Genomic DNA, 24,015 nt, shown 5'->3' on the forward strand with positions numbered 1-24,015 from the left:
TTAACACAGACTTCCTACATTACCACATGCAATCTGCTCAGCCATTCAGTGTCTCAGCTACCCTCCCTACCCTGCAGAGATGTTGAGAAGAAAAAAGACATACTAAAGACTATAATAGTGTCAGTTACTACAGTAATAAGGACTTGCTGAAAAGCTCGGTTTATGACCAACACGAAGTAGGACGATGCATCCATGACATAAGTGGACACATCCATCCCCAACAGTACTAGTTCATGAGCAACAACAGTCTAGGCATAGCAGCAGAGCTGATATCATAGAATGGTTTGGGTTGGAAGGGGCCGTAGAGCTCATCTAGTTCCAACCCCTACTAGACCAAGTTGCTCAAAGCCCTGTCCAACCTGTCCTTATACATCTCTCTGCATCCTTCCCTGCTTGGACCTTTGGTATGTTTTCCAGTACCTAATGATACCCAAACTCAAGCAATATCTAGTGCCATTACACATCTGCCTGCTATGCCAACTGACCTTAACGTGATGTCTGATGAGACAGAGTTTCAAATTGTTCTGCAGGACAGAGTGCCTCTGGTACAGAGGAAAACTCCAGTTATGGAGAATTTGAACCACATCATTTAGAAATCTAAGTACTGCAACAGTGTCAGTAAAGCAATAGTTAAGTAAGGTTTTGGTTCATTTTCCCAAAGGCAAACAGAAGCTTAGTTGGACGATGTAACCTGGTTTGTCCTTAGGCTGGCAAAAGTTACTGAGAGCACAACACAGCATCATCTCCTGCCTAATTCTTGTATCTCAGTAGCATACTTTGATACCTTAAGTTATGACAGATCAGCTCAGATGTAAATCTGTTTCTTACGAGTTGAAATTACTTCCCTCAAAGTAACCTAGTCAATAGTGGGGCCACCCATTCCCAACAGTTGCAACCACCCCATCCTATCCCTCAGAGCAAGTGCAGAAATACAGGTGTTTTGCCCTTTGAGTGCCTGCTGAATCTACATTTAGCCACATCTTCAGCTAAAGAAAAGCTGCTCCCACAAATTTACAACGAGAATTCCTTTCTTTTATTATGTACAGATATAAAAGCTCACATTTGAACAGTACTGTTCACTATATATATTCAGTGTTTAAGGCTGATGATAAAGACAGCATGAGAGGCAGATTGCTCCAGTAATTATGCAAAACGCAGCAGACGTTTGACTCTGCAGAGTTGTAAGCTTTTATTTAGGTAAAGTCTTTCAGCATACAGAGGATTTTCACACACAATGGAGATGTAGGAGGTATTTACATTCCGTTTTCTTTAATTTCTCATCTAAAACCACCTTATGTTGTTGAGGGTTTTTTTTAATGGGATTTCCTTTGAAAGCTTTGCTAAAACATTTGACTTCATTTTGGCAGCAAATGTAATCAAATCACTTCTGTTTCTATTTTTTACGCCTCCATATATCACCAAAACTACTGACAAAGTCAAGACAAAAGACATTTAAAATCTGGTTTTGTTCTTGCATTAGCTTTAACAGCATTACCGTTACTCCTTTCAATCAAGCCCATGATGGACTTCACCTCAAGTCTCCCGGGGACCATATGAAACTGAGGACTTGGGATGAGGATGAGGCCTCCAAGCTCAGAAGTGAAGCAGAGGAGGTTCAAGGCAGGCAGAGAGGCTCAGTGTGCTCTTAAGTGAATCAGCCCTTCCTTCATCCACCTGAGCCATCCCCAAGCAGTGGCTGCACTCCCAGGAATGTGCAACACATCTCACATTGCAGGGACAAACTAAAGATGCTCAAAGCTGGAAGTGAAGGATGAGTTTTGGCTAAAACCTGCTTACAAGAGTTTCCTTGCAGAGCACTTGCTGACGCCTGGGCCTGGATGTTTAAACAAGGGCTGGTCTCCCACACAGTGTCTCTTGTTCATGGCTAATCTTGCTGCGAGGTCAAATAACGCCAGCTGAGTCACCACAACCATCTCCAAGGCAACTGGCCGAATATACAGTGTAAACACATGATTATAGATTCACTGTTGAGGTCAGGAAGGAGGAGGAGGAGGAAGAGCTGGGCTGAAATAAGTCATGCTCTTGCTGAAATCAGAGCAGTCAGTGCTGAAGCAACACTGAACAAATGCATTGGTGCCAGTGGAAGACATCAAACAGATTGCCTTTTTTCCCCCTTTTTCTCCTCCCCATCAATTCCTTCACCACTGAAGTCCCTTTCTCAGCTAGTTCCTCCAAACCAAGGTATGAATACAGAAGAGAATGTTACCCAAACGGTTACTTTACATCTGAGATCTCACCTTTCTCCTTGCACCATGGCTCCAGACAGTGCAATCTAGCAGAAATGGGACTACCTCTCCCCAAAAGGTCTGTTAAATGTTTGTCTGATATGAGCTGTATTTTGGGACAGCACCCACCCCTATCTAGCATCCCACACCACAAGATCATGACTCCAAAATAAAAAAGCCATTATAACTAAAGGAACAATTGAAAGCAATTCTCTCCTTTCCCTTTGAATCATGAATGGAGTCTGATTTCCCACTAACAGCGAATAAAGGAGCCTGAGGGAGCCCTCCCAAGTGACTCAGTTGTACTTGGAGCTGGGCTAGCAGAACAGGCAGAGCCCAGAGCATCATCCCAGGTACTGCCTGGCAGCCACATCCACTGCTTCTCCAAGGATGTCAGGGCCAGTGGTGATAAGAAAGCATTGCTCCTGCCCGGAAATCCCGGTTCCCGCACAAGCTGAAGGGGAACACTGAAGTTTTTCAGTTCCTTTCTTGGCGACGCAGCCATGGTCCCGAGGGGAGGTGAGGTCATTGCAAGTGGGGCTGGCAGAGCCCTGTGCCTGCCACACAAAAGCAGGGAAGGAGTCACCTCTTCTTCTCCCTCCTCTGGGAGAAAATAAGCACTAATCTGATTGATTGCATGGGGCTCTGGTCGTCAGTAACCATAAAAAGACTTCTCTTCCCAAGCCAACTAACAACCCAAACAGCACAAAAAGAAGAGGAAATGAAAAAAATACAGTGGCCTGCTTTTAGCCACTCATTCCAGAAGGAAAAACTCCTTAGCCCAAATTTCAATCCACAGGAATCTCTCATAAAACAATAGTTACAAGACTGATAAAAGGCAAACCTAAGAAACACACTTTATTGCTGAAGCTATACTGTGTACAGTGAAAATGTCAGGCATTTTTCTCACACTAGTATCAATGTGCTGCATAGCAACAAGTCAGAATGAAAGGTTAATGGTAAGGACTGCAGCCTGGAACACGCTCATTCCCACGGTCCTGAAGTCACCAAAGGGAAATGCTGCACCGATCTGTTTTGTTTTGTCAGTAGTCAATGGCTTAAAGAGAGCGGTGGGCTTTAATGTGACAACCCACCCCATCTGAACTGGGTATGCTGGAGGGATGGCACCAAGCATCATCACTGCCTGCCACTGCAAAAGCTTCAGAAAGTCTGTGTTGGCTCTGATTTAAGGGAAAAGGGTTGTATTTCACCTGGTCTACAGCAAAAACCTCACTGAGTCAAGCAGAGCAGATCCTAAGCGTAGCTAGGACTTACAATGCTATACAGCATTTGGATAATAGCATCCTTAACCTGGCAAACGTGTCTTCCATTACCTTGCTTGCATTTAAAAGCTTGCTTAATGTGTAAATTTAACTGCGTATTTTCTATAATGGAATCCCATAGTTACACATTAAATAATTGCAATCTCAGTCATGCAATTCCAGCGAAATCAAGTGAGAGAATTTCAAGAGGCAAAAGCAGTCATGCAAACCACACATTCTACTCTCTATGAATGTGAAAATGAGCAAAAAGACAATCAAGAAAACAGCATGATGCTGAAATCCACTTGAATGAACCAAATTTCATAGACTGATACACGGATATGCAAAGAAAGGCAATTGTTTACCAGGTGAAATGGTCTCCAGACTCCCAGGATTTATCTTCCTTGTGCTTGTGCAGTGTTGGACAGTTGACCCAGTGAAGACCAAGTAAAAAACTACATCATCTTCAACTTTATCTTCCTCAGTCAGCTGCACTGTAATTACAGAGTCACCCTAGAAAAAAAGGACAAGAAACAAGGTTAGGTTTACACGTGCAAGAACAGCACCATATAAAATAGAACTTCTCTCCCGACAAGGCTCCCGCTCCCTGTTTGTACGCTCCTTTCACACAACTTAGCTCCATCCTAATTTTCACATATTCAAGTCATCCTTCACATGCTTCTCAGCATCCCAGACAGCCAACCAGCTAAAAAATACGCTGAAGGCAGCTCTGGGAAGAGATGTGTAGAAATCTCAAGGGTATATTCCAAATAGTAACTTTGTATGGTGAAATCACACCAAGTCATAAGCACACACCCCACACAGAGGGTTTTTATACACATACACACATGTATATACATATCTCCCTATATATGCATACCTAAAACAACAGAATGGGGCAGCGGTCTAAAATTGCCTCTGTTGTCAGAAATTTTAACAAATTCTCTAAATCTTGCTTGAGTGTTCACATTTCCCCTGTCCAAGATAGCCCCTGTGCCGATAGCTCCAGTGTAGCCAACTTAACCACTGAGCACATCGTATCCATCATCCATAAACACACACAAAGATAAGGAAGTTTCATATGCCAGATTTCCTCTGCCTATCCTTACAAAAAAAACCCAATAGCTGGCTGTACAGACAGTGGTATCTCTTCTCACTCATCTATAAGCTCGCACCTTGGTGAAAAGCTCCTTACACTCTCAAAGACAGCAGTTCTTCAAGCCCTGAAAAGAAACCTGTCATGATATGTTGGCTGAACGCTCCTGCTTTGGTTTAGGGAGGATTTGTTTCAGTATCTCGGTATATTCCATCATTTTACTCATCTTTGCTGCAAGCAAATGACATTCCTGAAGGACACACATGGTTATTGCAGTTAACCCAGCACAGGATACAGTAAATATACCTGCAATTCATCCGCCTGCATGGACAAGAACAGGAGCAATATCCTCCAATATCCTCCCATTTTCCATGAGGAAGGGAAAATAAAGAAAGAGGATGGCTTGCAGTTAGTACAGGACTAAATGGAGCATTTCCATTTGATCTCACCATACATCATTTATCTGCCTGAGGAATTATATAAACTACAACACTGAGAACAACAGGCTGCAACATGACCTTCTGCCCCTTTTCCATCAAGATCAAAACCAGTTGGATGCCCCAGTTTTACGCTGCAGCTGCATTAGCCAGCTCTCTGCCACCACCCCATTAAGCATATGGTTAAGGCCGCAAATCTGGAAATGATGTTTTATTATTATTATTGCAGATTGCATAACTCTAATTTGTATATCCAACAGAATACACATGTAGATTCATTCAAAACCTTCCTCTTGAGCTCGCTCAGTTCATCCCTTCTCTTTGTCACACACTACTGCAGAAAAATCCCAGGCTTCCAAGCCCTCCTGTACACCAATGCGTGTAAGCATCACTTCCCACGCTCCGTCTCCCCTTGTTCTCCCTCATCTCAGCTCCTTTTACACCCCATTACAGATTCCTCCTCCAAGTTCATGTCCAGTTCTCTGATCTGGCCTGTCTGGGACCTCTTGCCAGGGGCAGATCTGCACATTGTTTTGATAGAAACAAGGTTTTGCAGTGCAGTGCACAACCAGCCCTTGGTATTAAGAAGAAATATATGGGTCAGGATTATGAGACACAAGAAAGAAAACCAAGAATGCCAAACAGATAAATGAAGCAGTAAGTGTAGTTTGTGTTTCCAGAGGCTGCAGTTACAGATGTACATTTTAGGAAGGTCTCACGTGATAATATCAGACCAGACTCCCAGCTGGGGAGAAAGCCGCTATGTAACGTATCTTGTCTATAGTCAGCGTTAGAATGAAAACAGGTGCAAAAAGAAATAAATCAAGCTTTAAATTCAAGCATGACCAGTTCACATGCTGAGTTGGAAACTAAATATTCCATTTCAAGCAAATGGATCCAGTTTTCAGCGGATGTTCAAAAAAACAAAAGCTGGAGCTTTAACCCACAAATCCTTTGTGCTTTGGTTTTTACATCCCTCTTTGTTCAAGCTGTTTCTCCCTTAAGGCATGAACATATAAAGTACTTAAACGGACTTGAAATGCAGGTAACATTTCAGGATGCCCATCAACAGGGCTGATTGTTTAAAGAGGTATCTGGTAGAGGAGAGTTTTCTTTCATTTAACTCAGAAATCAAGTTCAGTTCTGGTGAAACTAAAGCCAACCCGCACAAGGTCCACGTGAGAAGGCTCACATCTGTCCATGTGAACTTGTCACATTTCAAGGAAAAGCAATTTAATTTGCAGCATTATTGCAAAGCCTAATTTATATATTTTGTTATTGACAAAACCCCACGCAAATACACATAAGAAACCTCAACACCAGAGGTACCGTGTAACCTGAAATTTGTCTAAGCCAGGATTTTAATCATGATAGCTGAATTTCTTATATAGAAGTGACAGACAGATAGATAAATAGATATAGATAGAACATATATATACCTGACCTAATTTTGAAGGTGGCCCTGCTTTGGAGGGTGGTCAGACCAGATGACCTCCAGCCATCCTTTCCCACCACATTGTACCACTCTTTGCATGTTAATTCAGTTTATTACAATTACTAAGCCGAGGGGAGCACAAATTATCATCAACTGATATCAGGTTAAGAGGCTCTTCAGCTGTGTCCAAGTAGCACTTTATGGTGGGATGGTCTCCCACACCTTGCTCCCTCCTCCCCTGCTTCTGGAGAACACTACAGCAAAAGACTGAAGTGGAACACTCAATATCTATATTATAACTGAGCATGTTCTTTTGTTTTCTTTTTACTTGAAGTTTTAAGTTGTCTTCCAATACCTTCAACAAGATCAAGAATGTGCCACCTAATTCTTGTGGGCTTCAGTTTCCTTACAGGTTGTACTGTGCCTGGTACAGCTCACTGTGCATGATGTGATCCGAGACTCCCGAAGCACAGAGCAAAGCACTAAATAAGACTGTTCTCCTTCAACACACATTCTCCACTTCCCTTTTATTAACAATGTTGTTGTCTACTGCCTATTTTAATTTGATTTTTAAAAGTTATATTCAAATCACATTTATTTGGAAAGGAAATAACGTACAGAACAAACCTTTTTCTTTCCAACGTTTCTGGAGTTAAAGAAAATCAATTGCAAATGCAGACAAATTCCTCCAACCCACACAGAAGTCTTTCCAACAGCCCTATTGCATTCAGCCTCCCAAAACATTTTAATTGAAGTATGTTTACCTTTATTCATTTAATATTGTCCAAAAAATGTCATCTGTTCAGCATCACTGCCACACAAGGTGGTTATTATAACCCTTCTTTCATCCCGAATGGCTAGAAATGGGAGGCCAGCCTGCCAATATCCCTTTGGTGAAAGTACAGACAGATCAAAGCTATTCTCTGGAATGCTCCAACAAATAAGAATAATTTAATTTCAAAACTAGTTTGGATCGACTAATATTTACTTGGCTTAAAGCCCATTGGAAATGAAAACATTCCATTTCGGTCCATTCATGAAAGAGGTCACCCTCTCCCTCGTTCAGATCTGAAAATCTCTGGTTTCAGAGAGCTGACATGGGACATAAAGAAGGTGGATGTGGTTCTTTAACTATATTCCCTTCCTCAAACCAAAGGAGAAAGCAGGTTTGCTTTGCCAAGGGATGGATGGAAGCACTGGAAAGCCAAGCCTGACCTTGGGCTTTAAACTACTATAAAACAATTCAGAAAGGGATTTGAGAGTGGCACGTCTCTGAACCTTAGGCTTAGTCAGGGCAGCAGAAATACAATTATCCCTAAAAAAGCCAAATGGTGTTACTAGGTCTAAACCCCAACACCAGATTGACAACACACCTGTTTGTCAGCAGATTTTCATGGCATTAGGACAATTCCACCTTTTTAGGTATTTATTTTTCCAGTGCTGCAGTTAAAGGCACGCGGATTATGTGAAGGCAAAGCTCAAGCAACTGAGTAATCATTTCTTCTTTCTCAGACTTGGTTTCTGTGCCTGTTACAACGAACTATTTACCTTCAAAGGCTTTTTTTTCCCCTTAATAAATGGCCTCAGCATTATTTGGAAGTGATGATGAAGCAAAAAACCTTAAGCTCCAAAGAATTAAGATCACTTATGTTATTAACTCAAAAATACCATCCACCTTCCATAAAGAAATAATTGTTTTAAGCATGTAAAGACATCTTTCTTTTCCACTTCAGGCTCTGGAAATCCGTCTGGGATTGGGGTACCAGGCATCATATCAGTTCTACCAGCAGCAGGTAGAACTGATATGTGCACTTCTCTACAATGGACTACAAAGGGGAAAAAAGTATTCTTAGCATGCTGGCTATCAAATTTTAAAGTTTCTAAAAAAACACCCAAAACACTAAAAAAAACCCCACCAAAACCACCCAAAAAAAGCCAAGCTGGATTTTTATAGCTGAAGCATGTGATTTCTAAGCTGGGTTTCCCCCCATGGGTCATAGTGGGAATTTTGAAGTACATTACCTAACCCACCAACAACCCAACTCTGGCCTCCCCACGCACACACAGTCTAAAAATACTTATGAAAATGAAGCATATATTAGACAGCATTACTTGAGCCTTCTGCTTTTAATGAGAACACACTAACCACCAGGATTTGCTCTACACAAAAAAAGCAGAATTGTTGCTGATGACCACTGCCATCTCTGCCTGGTTTTTCATGCAGGAAGAACATGGCAAGTGCAATCCTACTGATGGAAAGTCCATGAATTAGAGATTCAGATGCAAGGAAAGAAACCTGCCTCTCAATGTATTTTCTTCTAAGAGCTGCTGTAGACATCATCATTATGATGCTTCATTAAAAAGGCTGGATTAGATGAGTAAATTTAACTTGCCACTGTAACAAGTTTTGTTTTGTTTCCGCTATTCATAAAATGAATCAGATGCTTGTTGGGTCATTGCTTGTTGCATTATGCTGGGACACAAAAGGAGAAACAGGCTTTTGAAACACTTTCTCCCCCCCCGCCACCTCTTCAGAAAGCTCTAAATAGCTCCAAGAGAGTGGCACTGTATCCAGGACAGTACAAAATCACACTTGTGGTTTCTTCCTCTACCTTCAAGAAATCCATGCTCATTGATATCTCTATTTATTCAGTTTTAGATGGAATTTGACTTGCTGTCGAGCTAGTGCTTGACACAGAGTACACAGATCAGGCTGTAATTACAGCAGGAGGCAAGTCCTCTCACATCCCTGCACTTTGAGTTTCCCCATCAATGAAATGGCTCAAACACACCAAGTACTTTTCATTCCAATGGCTTTTAAAGGAAAAGCCGCCTTTTCAATCATACGACATTCTCCTTGGACAGCATGCAGGATTGACAATAATTAAGTTAGAAAAAAAACTCAAAGGGGAAGCTGAGACAATTACATCTCAAATTGAGAGCTGCAGAACACTCTGAGATCAGCCAGAGAATGAAAAAGGCAACTGCAAGGCAGCTTTAGAAAATGCAGCAGAAGTCATCCTGCATTAAAGAAGGTAAATCATAATTGTTTAGGTGTTCAATGATCCATTACCATTTACCTCTGCCACTACACATGATCAACAGCTAAGCTTTTGCTCCCAGTGTCCCTGTGTCAGCTGAGTATCTTGGAAGATCCCTCCCATCTAAGGTTAGTTTGGGTTGGTGCAAACGTGTTTAACCCTCTGGAGAGGCACATCTGGAAATGACACCCGCAGCACATGGACGTTTTCATGCAGAACAAAACCAGGCGCAGCCACAGGAGCTCCTAACTGCAAATGGAGATGCGGGTTTGGGCAACTATTTTTAGAGCAAACATGGCAGTGCTCTCATCCCCTGGAATAACCCTTTGGATTGAGAAAGGCTTGAGTCCCTGTTTCTCTAGGTCTAAGCACTCCGGCTGGTCAGCTGTGCTACAGGCATCAAGGGCCATCATTGCTGGCTCATAAATCCAAGTGATGCTCTTTTCCCATGGCAAGGAAATAACCTACATCCAGCAAACTCTTCCAGACTGCTATTCCCTGGTTAATAGAAGCATGGGAGTAGCAAAACCCTGAAAGGTAGAATCTAGGGATGGGTCCTACCTTCAAAACATCCAGCTAAGTCCCCTTCCCTCCCTACCTTAGCATGGCGTGAGTTTTTCAGTGGACCTCTGGAGCACATTTTCTCTCATGGGAACATTAACAGGGTTTCTAAATTGCCTCCTGGTACTTTGCTCCTAGAGGCTGCAAGGCCACAGCTTGAACCATCCATGCCCTTTTGCAGATGTGGCCATTTACCCTGGAGCTCCCAGCACATGTATATGAAAGAAACGGACTGTGGGAGGAGGTAAATGGTACAGGGAGATAAAAGCAGTCATTACAGACATCCTCAGTTTCACAGGTACGTATTGACTCAGAGCAGCATTCAGGGAAGAAAGAAATCACATCAAACACAGTCTGTTCTGCAGAGCTCCAGTCCCAGAAACAAAGGTAGGGCTGTGAAATCTGCCTGAACATGAGCAGCCCTAGATATCCCTGCTCGCCTGGAGATATCCCCCTTGATAAAGGCAGTGACCTGGGTCAGGAGCGTGGGGAAAGATGGATGTCGTTCAGGGTGGAGTGCTGCAACCTCCTGCAGATAAAAGCTCCAGGGAGAGACTCCAGAAATAAACAGGATGGCAAGCTGCCAATTTTGGGGCAGATATGGGTCCGTTTTCATAGTCAATGACTTCAAACTCCTTGATCTTAAAGGAGCATAAAGCAGAGATTTTTTTTTTGTCTTAAATTAAGATAACCAACCACAAAAGATGACAAGAATGACTCCAATGGTCTAGAAAATAAAAACATCAATCTCCAACCGTAACTTTATTTCCTTTTTAAATTAAAAGCAATACTATTATTTCTGCCAGCAAAAGGTTTCAGGCTAACAGCATGGATACTGAGCCCCTCTGTGATGAGAAAGACAGATTTTGCAAAGCAGCCTCTTACCCTTAGGAAAATACTACTGTAGAAAGTTGTGTTTTGCCAGAGGCCACCAAAAGAGCAGAATGATGGTACTTGCTTTTTTGTCAGCTCACACAGCAACTCAGGGTGATATCTTCCATATTTCATTAATGCTGCACTAAGCCAAATGATCTCCTCTTCCAATGGCAGCCACAGAGCCACGACTGAAACACTAAGGTAGATGCAAAATTACTTTCTTCACCACTTTCTTCCCCCAAAGGGGAGAGAGAATTTGGTCCAAGAATAAGATTATCTTAGCACACTGATGGATAAAGTAGGGTGCAAAGTAGGAATACAGAGTCAAAAGAGCATTTAGTTAACTCTTTGGATAGAAGGAAATGTGGGAAAAGACAGACATCTATGATAAGGAGCCCTGAACTGATGCCTCCAGGACCAAGCTGTCTCCCACAGATCCATCCTGAGCGTGACCTGTGCTCAAAACACAGCGTGGATGCCCTTGACTTGCCTGTCTGCAAAGACAGCATCATTATAGCTAAGTTATCAACACAATCTCACAGCCACACCATGTCCAAGGCCACTCCAGCATCTAATCCTGCAGCAGGGCTTATTTGCAAAGAGATAAATGGTCTGAGGAGAGCAAGGGGTAGGCTTCCTACCCTAAACCAATGCAAGCAACACAAACTCCTGCAGAAATGGGTACACTCGAGGAAATCCATTGCTAGCAGCTCACATCCTTTAACAGAGCATGTCCCTGTCAGTCTCCAAATCAATCACAGCTCACAGATGAACCTTTACAGAGTGTCAAGATGCTGTAGCAAGTATCACATACATATTAACTCAGACACCTTGTAGGAGATCTCCACAACAGAAAAACACATCAAATAACAGGATCTTGTTAATGGCAAAGAGACACAAGTGATCTTTACAGGTACATCTTCATGACCTACCACTTTGCTACGCGGAGCCAGAGAGGTTATTAGATTGGGCTGTTAATAGCTGTATCACTGCTCTACAGCACTTCTGTTACCAACACTTATTCAGAGCATGCTTAGTGCATCAAGTCACTGCTGCGCTGTGCTATGCAGACAGCCTTCACAAAACTACACAGCCAAGGTCATGTCCAATCATTTTTAGCACTCAGGAAGAAGTGATAAAACTAACAACAAAATTAACAGGAAAAATCAAAGTTAAAGAAAAAAATAGAAAGATTGGAAAAGTGCCATTCACTATTTCTTTTATATACAAGTATCTAGGGAGAAACTGCTATAATTTTACTGTTAGTCTGAAATTGGCAGTAGAGTGAAAATAATTATTTTCTTTCATTTATTTGGGCAGTTTAGTGTTAGACCATTCATTGAAAACATTCTGTGCCTGCTGTTCTCAGTCACCATGGCCTGAATAAGCAAGTATTGACAGTAACCCCTGATTTCTTCCAGTTCAAGCTCCGCATGGCTCTGGTACAGAGAAGGAGGAGGAATGGAGGTACACAAGCAGTAACACACCGGGGACTGCCCTCTAAACTATGCAAATCTCCGTGTAGTGCCACCACATGAAGACAAGATGAAGGAATTTCTCTATGGCAGAATATCCCCTCCAGTACCATCCCCTTTCCATAAATACTGATCTTACTGTTACGAGTTTTTCTGAGAAACTGCTATAATCAATTCCTATAAAACACATCCAAATTGATGGCCACATCCTAAAGCCCCATCTGTTCTTTACTACACTTAGAGAACTGAACCAGGCAATTTTATTACCAGCTGTTTCAGTGATTGATAGCATTTCCTGGTAATTACTCATGTAGCAATAACAACAGAATTGTTGTGCTTGGGAGAAATAGCGGGCAGCCTGAATGTATTCAGTGACTAACAGAAATGCAGCTATTCTCTTGGCACCAGAGAGGCGGAGACAGTCACAGTTCCTGGAAGATAAAGTACATATGATGACACATTATCTGAAACAGTCGCCTGTCGAAGGGGTATTTTCACAAACAGCCTTGAGGTGTATTTAAAGGGAAAAAGAAAAATCAGGTTTGAACAGCAACATCCAAAGACAGAAGGGCAGAAGGATGGTGTCTTCCTGGTACTTCAGCCTCCTCTAGAGCAAAACCTTTGAAGAGAGAGAGCTCTGAGTGTGTTTCAGGGTGTTCATGTTCATTTTCCTGGCAGTCTTCAAAGATTTCACAACTATAGTACTTACAGCTACTGTAATGACTGAGCCACTTTTTAAAGTGACTTTTTTGCCATTAAAGAATGGAAACCATTATAACCAGTATCTTACTGAAGAAGTACCCTCCACATCCACAAATACTAGACAGATGAAACGCCTGCAGTGCTTATAAGAAACAGGTTGAAACAACTATACAAACACAGGCAGCCCCGCAGACAGCAGCTCTGAAAATGTGTCCTGCAACAGAACAGCCACATGATGGCAGTGCACAGCATCAATCTTAGCACAGGACAATTAATCAGAGTTTATTTGATTTTCCACTTAAACGCAAGATGGAATTGCTCTACCAAGCAAGGCAGAGGATGAGGATTTGCAGACATCACATGCAGCACAACCTTCAGAAGCAGACAGGAGGCAGTGCAGGGGAGGCAGTGCAGGAAAAGTGCAGGAGATTTGAGGGGTTATTTGAAAACATCTTCATCAAATCAGTGTCTTCCAAACCACTTACTCTCACTTGAGCTTTGCTGTCAGAACTGCCTCTATTCTAACAAAATGACTGTCAGCACTTTGTGACAGGAAATAAAGCAGGGACATGTAACTTGATGAATGAGATGGGAAATTTGTTTTGCCATTCTAAATGTAATAAGAATATTTATGAATATAAATACATTCCACAAAGGAAGAGCAGTTGAAGAGCATTTTCATCCTTTTAAACATCAAGCCCTGATTTTTGTTGCTCATTCCTCCTGAAAGGAGGGGAAATAACACTGTCAGCCATTGCTGGGGATGGGACACAGTCTATGAGCATCTCTCCAGGTATTAACACATCATTATAAGAAATACAGAACCCTAAATTCAGCGCCTAAGACATATAATAATGTTTTAATGAAACTCTAAGTGTGACAATATAAGGATTCCTTTTGCAGTTTCAGAAAACAGGCTGAAGCAATCTGTTATTTCCCCAAAACAGATTATGGTCTCCGCTGCTTTCCCACCTCCACTCCTACCCTGTACAAGCTCCAGCATCTTTCTTCTGGACACTTTAAAGCTCACACATAACGCTGCAAAGAAGTGGTAAGTCAAGGGCAGCATTTCAGATAAGTGCTCCAGACTTTAAGCTAGACCATTTGTTGTCTACCAGCACATTCATACCCACAAAACAGGATCATAGAAGGAAAGATCACAGGATCAAAGAAGAAAAGAAATAGGTAATTATGGGAGGAGGACTTAGAATCCAAGTCACTCACATTTGTAGTTTCAGATAATACGGAAGAAAGGGCCTCTGAGCTCCAATTCCATCAGTGGCATATCCAGGAGAAAGGTGATGCTGACAGTCAGGCAGCCTCTCCCAACTTTTCCAGCCAAAGCTGCCTTCAGCAAATGCACAGAAGTGACCATATCACATGGAGTCTTCTACTAACACTGCACAAATCTCATGAGCTAGTGAACACCTCACTTAAGAGGAGCAAGCCAAGAGAACAGCCTCACCATAACCAAACTGTGCAACGCAAAGTCTTCATTTAGGTACCTGGGAACTGAGAAGCAGCAGGCAGCTTGCCAGAGGATGGTGCAAAGCTTGGGGGACAGCTGCCAGATACCCATTGCAACAGAAGGGAATGGCTTCTTGTATGATGTAGACCAGAATTTGGGAAGTGGAGGATGAAAAGAATCTGGATCAAGGATGTAAGTGACAAACTTCACAGATGAGGTCAAGCACAGTTTAGTGAGGAAACCATTTTGCCTGCAGAATGAAAGCAGAACCAGACAAGTTGCAATGTGCTCCTCAAAAAATCAGTTTATTCAGGCACCCAATTGACTTAAAACTTGTTCTTCCACAAGCAACACAAGCAAATATTTGTAAATTATTTGTAGAAGGTGCTTAGAGGCCTTCCACTCATTCATAATTCAAAGACATTTTGAAGGTGGGGCAGAAAGCTGGCTTGTTATTAAGAAGAAATCAAGCACCCAACAAATAAAAGACAAGAGCTTTATCAGATCCTCTCACCACAGAGCTGAACTGAACATCAAGGCTGGTTCTCCCCTTGCCTAAGGACCTCCAGAGAAAGACAGGGCTTATGTAAAGTGATTTTTATGAGAAACTCCCACATCAAAAGCATGTGAAGTATGTTCTACTTTTTCTGTTGGACTGATCTCAGGTATTCAGGCATCCTAGTGGACTTTGTCACCATAGATGCCACTAAGCAAATAAAGTCAGCGTTAGTAGAAAAGTAACTAAACCACAGCTGCCAACCTCATGACAACATCTCACTGTAGGATTCTAAGGCATTTCATTTTGTCCTTTTGTCCCTTCGGAAGAGAATGATGATCATTCATTATCTAGCACACAATAGTGCACAAGTCACACCTTAGATGGTTCCAGCCAAGGTAACAAGTCGGCTGCCACCTTACCTGCACAACACCTCGCTGCACTCGCAGACATGAGGAACCCCAGCACTTGGGACACACACGCTCCCGTAAGCCTCAAGTTCTCTGTATTGTCAACTTCCTTTCTTTAACCCTTTCATATTTATTCAAAAGAGGGTTTAATTCTTAAAACATGAACATCAGAGGTTATCACAACTGGTTTTGTTTTCAGGACTACACATGCACTTCAGCAGGGCATCACGCTGCCTGAAATATGTAAATGGGTGAAAAATACTATAATCATTATCCTTTATGTCCCATTTCAGATTAAAGCAGGACACATCAGGAAACCTACAGGAGTGGTTCATTCATTAACAGAAGAGAGGACCTACTGTACCCAAAACCCAGGTTATATTAAGAGAGGGTCAATGCATTCCTTCTGAGGCTTTTGAAGTTCATACTTCATTAAGCTGCATGACATTTTGGCTTGGAAGTGGGAGCTCTCATCTCTGTCAAAACTCTCCTTGAAAAACTCTGCAGGTTACACAGCTCCTAAGTGGCAGTTTATACAAGAGACTCCATCCCCAGACCTGATTAAAGACCAAAGTCAATGGAAGTGTTTTTATCAATTAAGTGTTTGCCCTCCCATGCAATCACCAGTTATGACACATTTGGGTTTGTCACTCCAAATAACGTGGGCACACCTTAGACAAACCATGCAGAGGAGGAGTGCTGTGATTTAAAACAAGTTTGTTCCTTTTAATCAAAAAGGAAAAAGGAAGAAAGTTAGCAGCAATACATCATGGTTCTCCAGCTGCTAATCTTTTCCACTTCACACCCACTGATCATTATCACCATGAAAAAAACATTCCCCTCTTAAAGGCAGATCTAAGGTTGTAGCCTTGGTAGTAATCAAGCAAAGATGACACTTAATGCTTCCCAACTCCTCCCCTGCATATAACCCCAGTCCTTTTCCAGCACATTCATACCCAATACTGCCTTCAGATTGTTCTATAAAAGAAAACCAGCACTGATTTCAGAGCAGCAGGAGATACAACTGGGTTAGAAGAACGATCAATAGCATTGCAAAGACCCTATAACTACCAGAAGCTGAAATCAGAATCCATGCAGGTGACTTTTGAAGTAAGATTTTTCAGCACATTGCATGCAGTTGAAAACTTGACCTTGATCATTTACTCACATGCACTCTCTATTTATTAAAGTTCGGTCAGAAATAGAGACACAGCTTGTGATTCCTTGATCCTGTTGTAATTAAATCTCCTGCTGAATACTCTGCTGGACTCTCAATTAATGAATTTATAAAAGATCAACACTTCACCTTTACAAAGCTCCTTCCCATTATCCTTCTCTTGCCTGGCTGTTAGCAACAGTTGAGTTTAAGCTAAGAGACTAATTTAAATGATTTCATTTACAAACAGAGAACTTAATGAATCACAACAATGAAAAGGTCACTTAATAATAAACCTCTTTTGTTTTGAGCACTGTTAACCCCTTTTTTTCCTATCCGCATACTCCTTAATGATCTTGGATATTCCAATAACACACCAACAACAGCTAGGAAGTAACTTACAAGTTGAAAACATGACTCTTTCTGGTAGAGATACACAACTTCTATGAAAAGGTGATCATCAGTGAGGTCATTTCAAGTACTTAACAAAACCAAACAGAACTGAAGCTCCTGAATTCCCACCTCCTATCAACCAAAGACTTCAGCAACTCTCTCATTCCCATTCCTGACAGGAAGTGGAATAGTTTGTTCCTTCAGTTCGAGACCTGGCTTCCCAAGCAAAGCCTCAGGCAGAGCAGAAATAAGGTCTGAAACATTGTCCTTCATCCTCTGTGCTGTGCCTGGTAAGAGTTCCCGTATCAATGGGCCAGCACTGAAACACAAGAGCGATGTGGGTAAAGCTGGATTTGGATTTGATCCGATTTTGTTGTGTTTGATCTCACAACAGAGATGTTGTTCATCAACAGAGATGTTCCCAACTGAAGTCTGAGACAGGCAACCAAAGGACTGTCAAGCTACACACTTTTTTCACATTCTACAGCAAAATGCACGTGAAGAAATCAATGTATCTGAAGGCCCCTTTTCCACAGAATATCTGCAGCTGCCCCAAAGACTATGTAAAGCATGATCCATGTAATTACACACTTGGAAGAAAACAACTCATGAGAACAGCAGCAACAGAAATCAGATACACTCAATCCAGCCAAGTGACAGTTGCTTTTTGTAACCATGATCTATGCTAGTGAAAAGCCGGGAGATAAAGCTCATTCTCTTTTAAAACCCTCCCAATGCTATAATGATTATGGCTCTAGAGACCATCTCTGCATTAGTCAAGCTTGTACCACAAAGTTTAAGACCACTGCTGCAATATGGAGAACTCGAACCTTCATAATCACAATTATGTGAACCACAGGAGACCTTATCCATGACTTCCCCACTCTACTATCTCACTTCTTCAGAACATCACTGCTGGCAGCAAGACAGCCGCTCATGTCAGTACCCCACGGAGATACCTGAGGAATGAGGAAGTGGGTTGGAACAGCTTTATTTCAAATTCACACCACAACATTAAGGCACAGACTCTGCAAAGTAGCACTGCCTTTTATGAAGGCAATTACATGTTGACAGTGGCACAGATGGGGTAGCTGCTTGACCTACAGCCTGCTTAAACATCGGCATTAACGGTATCACACCGCAGTGAACCTTCCCCGTGCTATATTGAGGAACACTTTACTTCCCTATCTCTCCTGGCATGAGCTCCTCTGCCCCATGACTGTGCTGTTGTGAGCTGCACCAAGCTCAGGGGCCAGGACTGCTCCTTAAACAGCGTTAAGGGCAGGTAACGAACAGCTCTGGGTGAGAGATATGATGCTCCTGGGGGGACCAACTGAATAAGCCAGGGGCCAGCGGTTTGAAGAGGAAAGGCTGAGCTCTTGTTCCAGCCCAAACCTGCAGCACGATAACGTTCAACTCCAGTTCCTGCAACCTCATTAACCAGGGAACAATCAGACTTAAATGGGACAAGACATATACAAACACAAAACCACTATACTTATTATGTGTTTTCCACCTTATCTCTTAATCTTTACACTTACAAAGGGCTCACAAGCTCTGCAGAAGCAGGGCAACTGATATTTATAGAAAAAGCAAAGTCCAAGCAGCCAAAAGAAGGTACCAAGGATGCCACAGGTGGGCTTCCCTCTATTTACATACATTGGCTCCAATAATACAAGAAACTCCATCCCTCTATTACTGCCTATGTGGAAGTACCATCTTTTCCACTACCCACAAAACCTTGATCTCAAGTACAGCAGACATCTCAGGTTCCCAAAACACTTTTCATAATTGTAAGGTATTCATCTGGGCAACCTAGTAATTACCAGATAGGATAAAACATGCTCTAGCTCTCTAATTGCCTTCCAGGAACTGAACTGGAGACATCAGTTTTTACTTTCTCCTCCTAAAAGGAGCTCAGCTATGCTGCTGATAACTACTAATGGAGCTTTGAGAATGAAGCTCATGCAAGCTTTAACAAAAATAATAAACAAAATTAAGTAATCTTGAATCTAACCTATTGGCTTCAAAGACAAAGAGCACAAAGGATGCAATGCAAAGGTATCAAGAACAAGTGGGTGAAATCTGGGGGGAAGCAATGTTTTCCTGAGAAAAGAAGAAACAAATGCAGGCAGATCCCCTGACATGTCTGTATTAGTTCCAGTTGTTTACTTTACAGAGATGAAATTCCTCATGGAGAAATTCACAGCATATGGTTCTTAGTTATTTGACAACAAGCTCAAGGAGCCTATACCAGGAAAAGAGAGTTGACATCACTTTGAAGAAGGAAACTGATGAGGTTTGTTATGCACCTACCAATGGCCAGGCCACAAGGCTGTTGTGTCTGCCTTTTGAACAATAAAATACCAGGAAGATACATTTTACTTATGTGCTGCTCACACCCAACAACTCTCCAATGAGCTGAGATGTCAATTAACAACACATGGAAAGAAAAACTGATCTTAAAATGCACAAAGCATTTATACTGAGAGCAAACAGGAAGACTAAATCCTGACTTTTCAAGGTCCTTGAGTTTCTGTTTTGCCCCCTGCCTTCCTTAAGCTACCAAACTTTGGTTGTTTTGAAAGGGAGCTGATCTGCAGATACACCTGGCCAGGGGAGGAGGAGGAAGAGAGAAAGGGGAGTCATCGACGGATTTATAATGCCATCACCAACTTAGTTGCATTGCAACAAAACACTACACCGAGTGCCATATAATCCTGGTTTCACACTGGGCTACATTTGGCCTCAGCCCAGTCCTCCTTACTATCACGTGGGGATGAGGACTTTTAAGTGTACCACTCCAGTATTATACATTAAATACAAACTGGCACAAAACAGTGGGAAAATAAACTAAGCCAGAAGATAAGACTAGGAAAACAAAGACTCCAGATTAGTTAAGTCATATGCTGTTCAAAAGATATAAGGATAATTTTATCCTGCCTTCTACCACTCATGTTCTTCTACCACGGCATCTGTATCATACATTTGCACATAGGACACATTAAAAGGGAATAAAACTTAAGTTTCTTCAATGTCAAGATGCATTCAGTAGGCTTGTGACTGAAAAAATTCAGGCAACACTGAGTTGCAAAATATAGGATATGGTGGCATGCTCTAGCAGAGCCATTCTCTCAAAAGCAGGTCACACTACACAGTGTTTTAATGTTGCTCCAAGCACAGGACTTGGTACTGTAAGTAAAGCATAAATTCCAGTGCAAACTTCCAGCTGGTAATAAAAAGTAGGCAAGATTTAAAAGCTTCCATGGCACTGAAGGTCAACATGATCCATTATTTACAACACACACTTTCCAAGCTACCAGTCCTGATCATTTCCTCCTTCCTTCCCCTTAGAAGCCACAATTGCAGGCAATTTTCCCTCCTAATTTTCCACCCCTGCATCCAGCTCTACCCTCGTTAAACACAAGGTCTGTGGGTAGGACCATAAGCACAGGATGGCTTTCTCAGCTAAGCCTGTTCTGAGCATGGCAATTTGGAAAGTAAACGGTTACAAACCTGGCTGGCAGCTTTGGCACAGATTTAACACACATGCAACACACCCCCACAAATCCAGGTCTAATTTGACAGTCCCCAAGTTCTGCAACAAAGCTGCTATTCAAGAGTGAGAGGAAGCTTGTTCTTTATTAATGCAGCCATCGAGGTTACGAGCTTCCAGGAGGCTGACGTAAACCAGACATTGCTGCAGCAGCCACAGCACAGCTGAGCCCGTCGCCGCTTCCAGTTCCTCCCTGCCACGTTGAAAACTCCAACCAGGAAAATATTATCACAGTGGGCAACCGCTGCACACCAGGATGCCCTGTTTTCCACACAAGCAATTTCTTCTTACCACCTCTCAACACATCAACTCACAAGAGCACAGCCATGCACTGGGGAGAAAACAAATCAAAGCAGGGCTCTGCCTGCAATACACGTCTCAGAACTTCTTTGTAATTGTCTACTGGAAAGACAGAGGAGCTCTGGGACTTACCTGAGCGTTACCACTGAGCATTTGCAAGTGAATTAATACAAATAATGTCTTTGGGAGCAAAGAGAAAAAGAGCAGCATCTCCAGAAAGGGTGGTGGGCAGCATTTTGTGTGGCTAGGAGGAAAGGAAAAAACGCTTAAGATTTTGTACTCACATATAATGGAGCTTGCTGTGGATTAAGTTTCATGACCTCTGAACACTGAAACAAAACAGAAAAGACAAGTTAACAATATTTTCCATAAGATTTTAGGTACTTCATAAGCTGCTTTAGCACCGTACATCACTTCTCCAATAGTCCCTTTTACACAATGATTTTCTCTTTTCTCTCTTTTTAGATCCGTCAATGATATTTACTTATTTATGCTCACATTAAGCAAAGCCAACCTGAAAATGATCAGTAGAGCAAAGCCCTCATCTGAGCTGCCAGCTATGTCGGTACTAAGAATATCCCAGGTGAAATTTGCTTCCCCATCACGGCCATCTCAGTTCATGTCTCCTCCTAGCAACCGTCACTTCCTATCTTCAGTTTATGACAATAAGCAATCCTCAACTGCTATCTGTCCACCAATTCCCACACTGCCACCCAAAAAACTGTTTGCAAAGATCTGTGGTTCACTCCACTGCTGGAGAAGACTAATTACTCTGGTGAATACTACACTGCCCAAGTAATTCGGTGCCATTTCCCTCCTCCTCCACTGGACTGTTCAAGAAGCATTTTAAAAGTACATAAAAATCAAACTATCAGAAACGCTCCTTGCAAAACTGAGGGAAAACTTCCAGAATAGAGGATGCTTATGATTCTGCATTGGCATTTTTCATAGTCAAAAACTAACTATCACTTGTCCTACAAAGGTGATTTTAGTTAAGAAGTTTTCCCCTTTCCAGTCTGCCCCTGGAATTCCCATGTAACTCGGTGAAAGTTACTTGCATTGAGCTTTGAATCATTCGAACCAGAATTTCACTTGCATTAATTTCTCCATTCCAATAGAAAATATTCACTCCAAACAAAAGCTGTATGTTTTCATTTAATGTGTGTATTAAGAGGTCCAGGATCCTAAGATGAAGGAATGCAAAACAATTAAAAAAGGAATTTCTGCTGTTGCTCATGTCTGCAGTACTGGTAATGCTCTGCAAGTACTTCAAACCCTTTTTAAAGGGGATGAAATACCACTATGCTTCTCATACAAAAAACACAGGGTCTGGTTCATACTTCGTTCCTTTCCAGATCCCACAGTTTGCCTTTAGTGAGACAGAAATGAAACCACAGCCTAAGTTTTCTTAGCTGATTCCAGCTATCCCTGCTCCCTCACACGCTCGCCTTACTTTACAAAGAAGCACTTTTGTACTGCGTGGTTTAAAATGCCTGAGCTACCTGCCAAGCCTGCTCATCAAAACACAGGCCTGCTGCAAAAGGTCCTCTGAGGCAGCCAACAGACAAGTATTCCAGTCCTATTGAGGGCTCAGAGAGAAAAGAAGAAACAAAACCAAAGGATTCACAAGCCCTGCCAATCTCCTTCACGACCTACCTGAGCCTCTCTGTCCTATTCTGGACATTTCAAACAGGGTACCAAAACATTATCCAGCCAAGCGTGCTTATTGTACTTTATGGAAATTAAACCATGGTTGGAAAAAACCCCTTTTAAGCCCACTTCACATTTGGATTTTAACACATTGCAATTGACCAAATCTCTCGGGAAGCAAAATTAAGAGTTGTAGTATAACATGGCAATTCGGTAGTATGTGGATATGACTTTTAAGCAGTGCAGAATCAAAACAGTCATGTCTTGGTTGCTAATGTTTAAAGGGAGCTAATATAAAGCATCGTCTTCTCACCACATCGTTTCAAGTCTTGACAAGTAACTGAACCACTTTTCTTTTTGCTGATACAAGATACACCGTGATATACCTTCAAAGAAAAAGGAATCTATACTTTTGCATTTACATCAGCTACTAGGATTACTCCTTATCTCCAAAATCCAGCCATCATTCTACACAAACAATATTACTACTGACCTTCTATAGGATAAGAAGCAAGGTAAAGGATATCATGTTAAAAAAATGAATGAGAAAACCAGAACATGACAGACTTGTATTTGCCCAAGACACCACAGACAATACATATATTGACTCCAAGTATCTCTCTACTCCCAAGTAATATAATTTTATTACCTATTTCAGTCTCTCAGGAGCTTTTTCTGTGGAAAGGAAGTTATTCTAATGCACCCAAATATATTCTTCCCTTCTTTATTTAAGAGCTTTACATCTTCCCTATCACAGTTCACAGGGATCTTATTGTTACTCTTGCCATTACACACAATAACTTACGTGACCTGAAAGCAAATTACATCTGTGTTCACTCAGACACTCAGAGAGCTCACCCCTGGGTTTCAACCACAGTTGTCTGCTTGGCTTTGGCAAACCCACAGGGCACCAGCCAGCTTCTCAGCCTCCATAGGGTGTTCTCACCACTGTCTCATCCCTCCTGCTCCACTTTGTTTGCTTTAAGTTATCAAGCCAGTGCTTTCTGAACAGTCCCATCCAAAGCCTCGTGAAATAAAGAGGAAGGTCAGAAGTGAAAGCCTATCCTTTTCAGCAAAGCCACAGAGGAACCTGTATTACACTGTAACTAATGCTTCATTGACACTTGGGTTGCTATGCTGTAGAACTGACTAGCTCTGAGCCCTCTCTCCGCTTTCACAAATCTTGTACGAGATGCCATCGTAGCATCTGCCACCAACATCCATCACACCTTCATAAAAGGAGAAACCACAGTCGACATGCTTCATCACAAGGTCTAGACTGTCAGATTTACCCAAAGTGATACGCTTTTATGTTACATGCCACATTAGGTACAATTTAGCTCAAAGTCCCAACGTGCAGACACTGCCCATGTTCCTTTGAAGCTATTTTTCATCACCCTTTTTTATGAAGCAGTCAGTGAGTGGTAGTAAGCATGTTCATTAAGACCAGTGGCA

The 24,015-nt window shown here is 42.0% G+C and overlaps 1 protein-coding gene across 1 annotated transcript in view; it reads right to left on the reverse strand.

Moving 5' to 3' along the window:
• The window catches only part of AKAP13 (A-kinase anchoring protein 13), a gene marked incomplete at its 5' end in the record, with an annotated part of 147,991 nt that extends 126,764 nt beyond the window's left edge, over window positions 1-21,227 (reverse strand). The window contains 2 exons of the mRNA XM_080626491.1: window positions 3,874-4,021; window positions 21,195-21,227. Of these exons, the coding sequence (XP_080482617.1) occupies window positions 3,874-4,021; window positions 21,195-21,227 (181 nt within the window). The remainder of the gene's footprint in view (window positions 1-3,873; window positions 4,022-21,194) is intronic.
• Between the last annotated feature and the right edge of the window lie 2,788 nt (window positions 21,228-24,015).

The sequence above is a fragment of the Psittacula echo genome (assembly GCF_963264785.1).
Source record: "Psittacula echo genome assembly, chromosome: 10".
NCBI classification, from domain to species: domain Eukaryota; kingdom Metazoa; phylum Chordata; class Aves; order Psittaciformes; family Psittacidae; genus Psittacula; species Psittacula echo.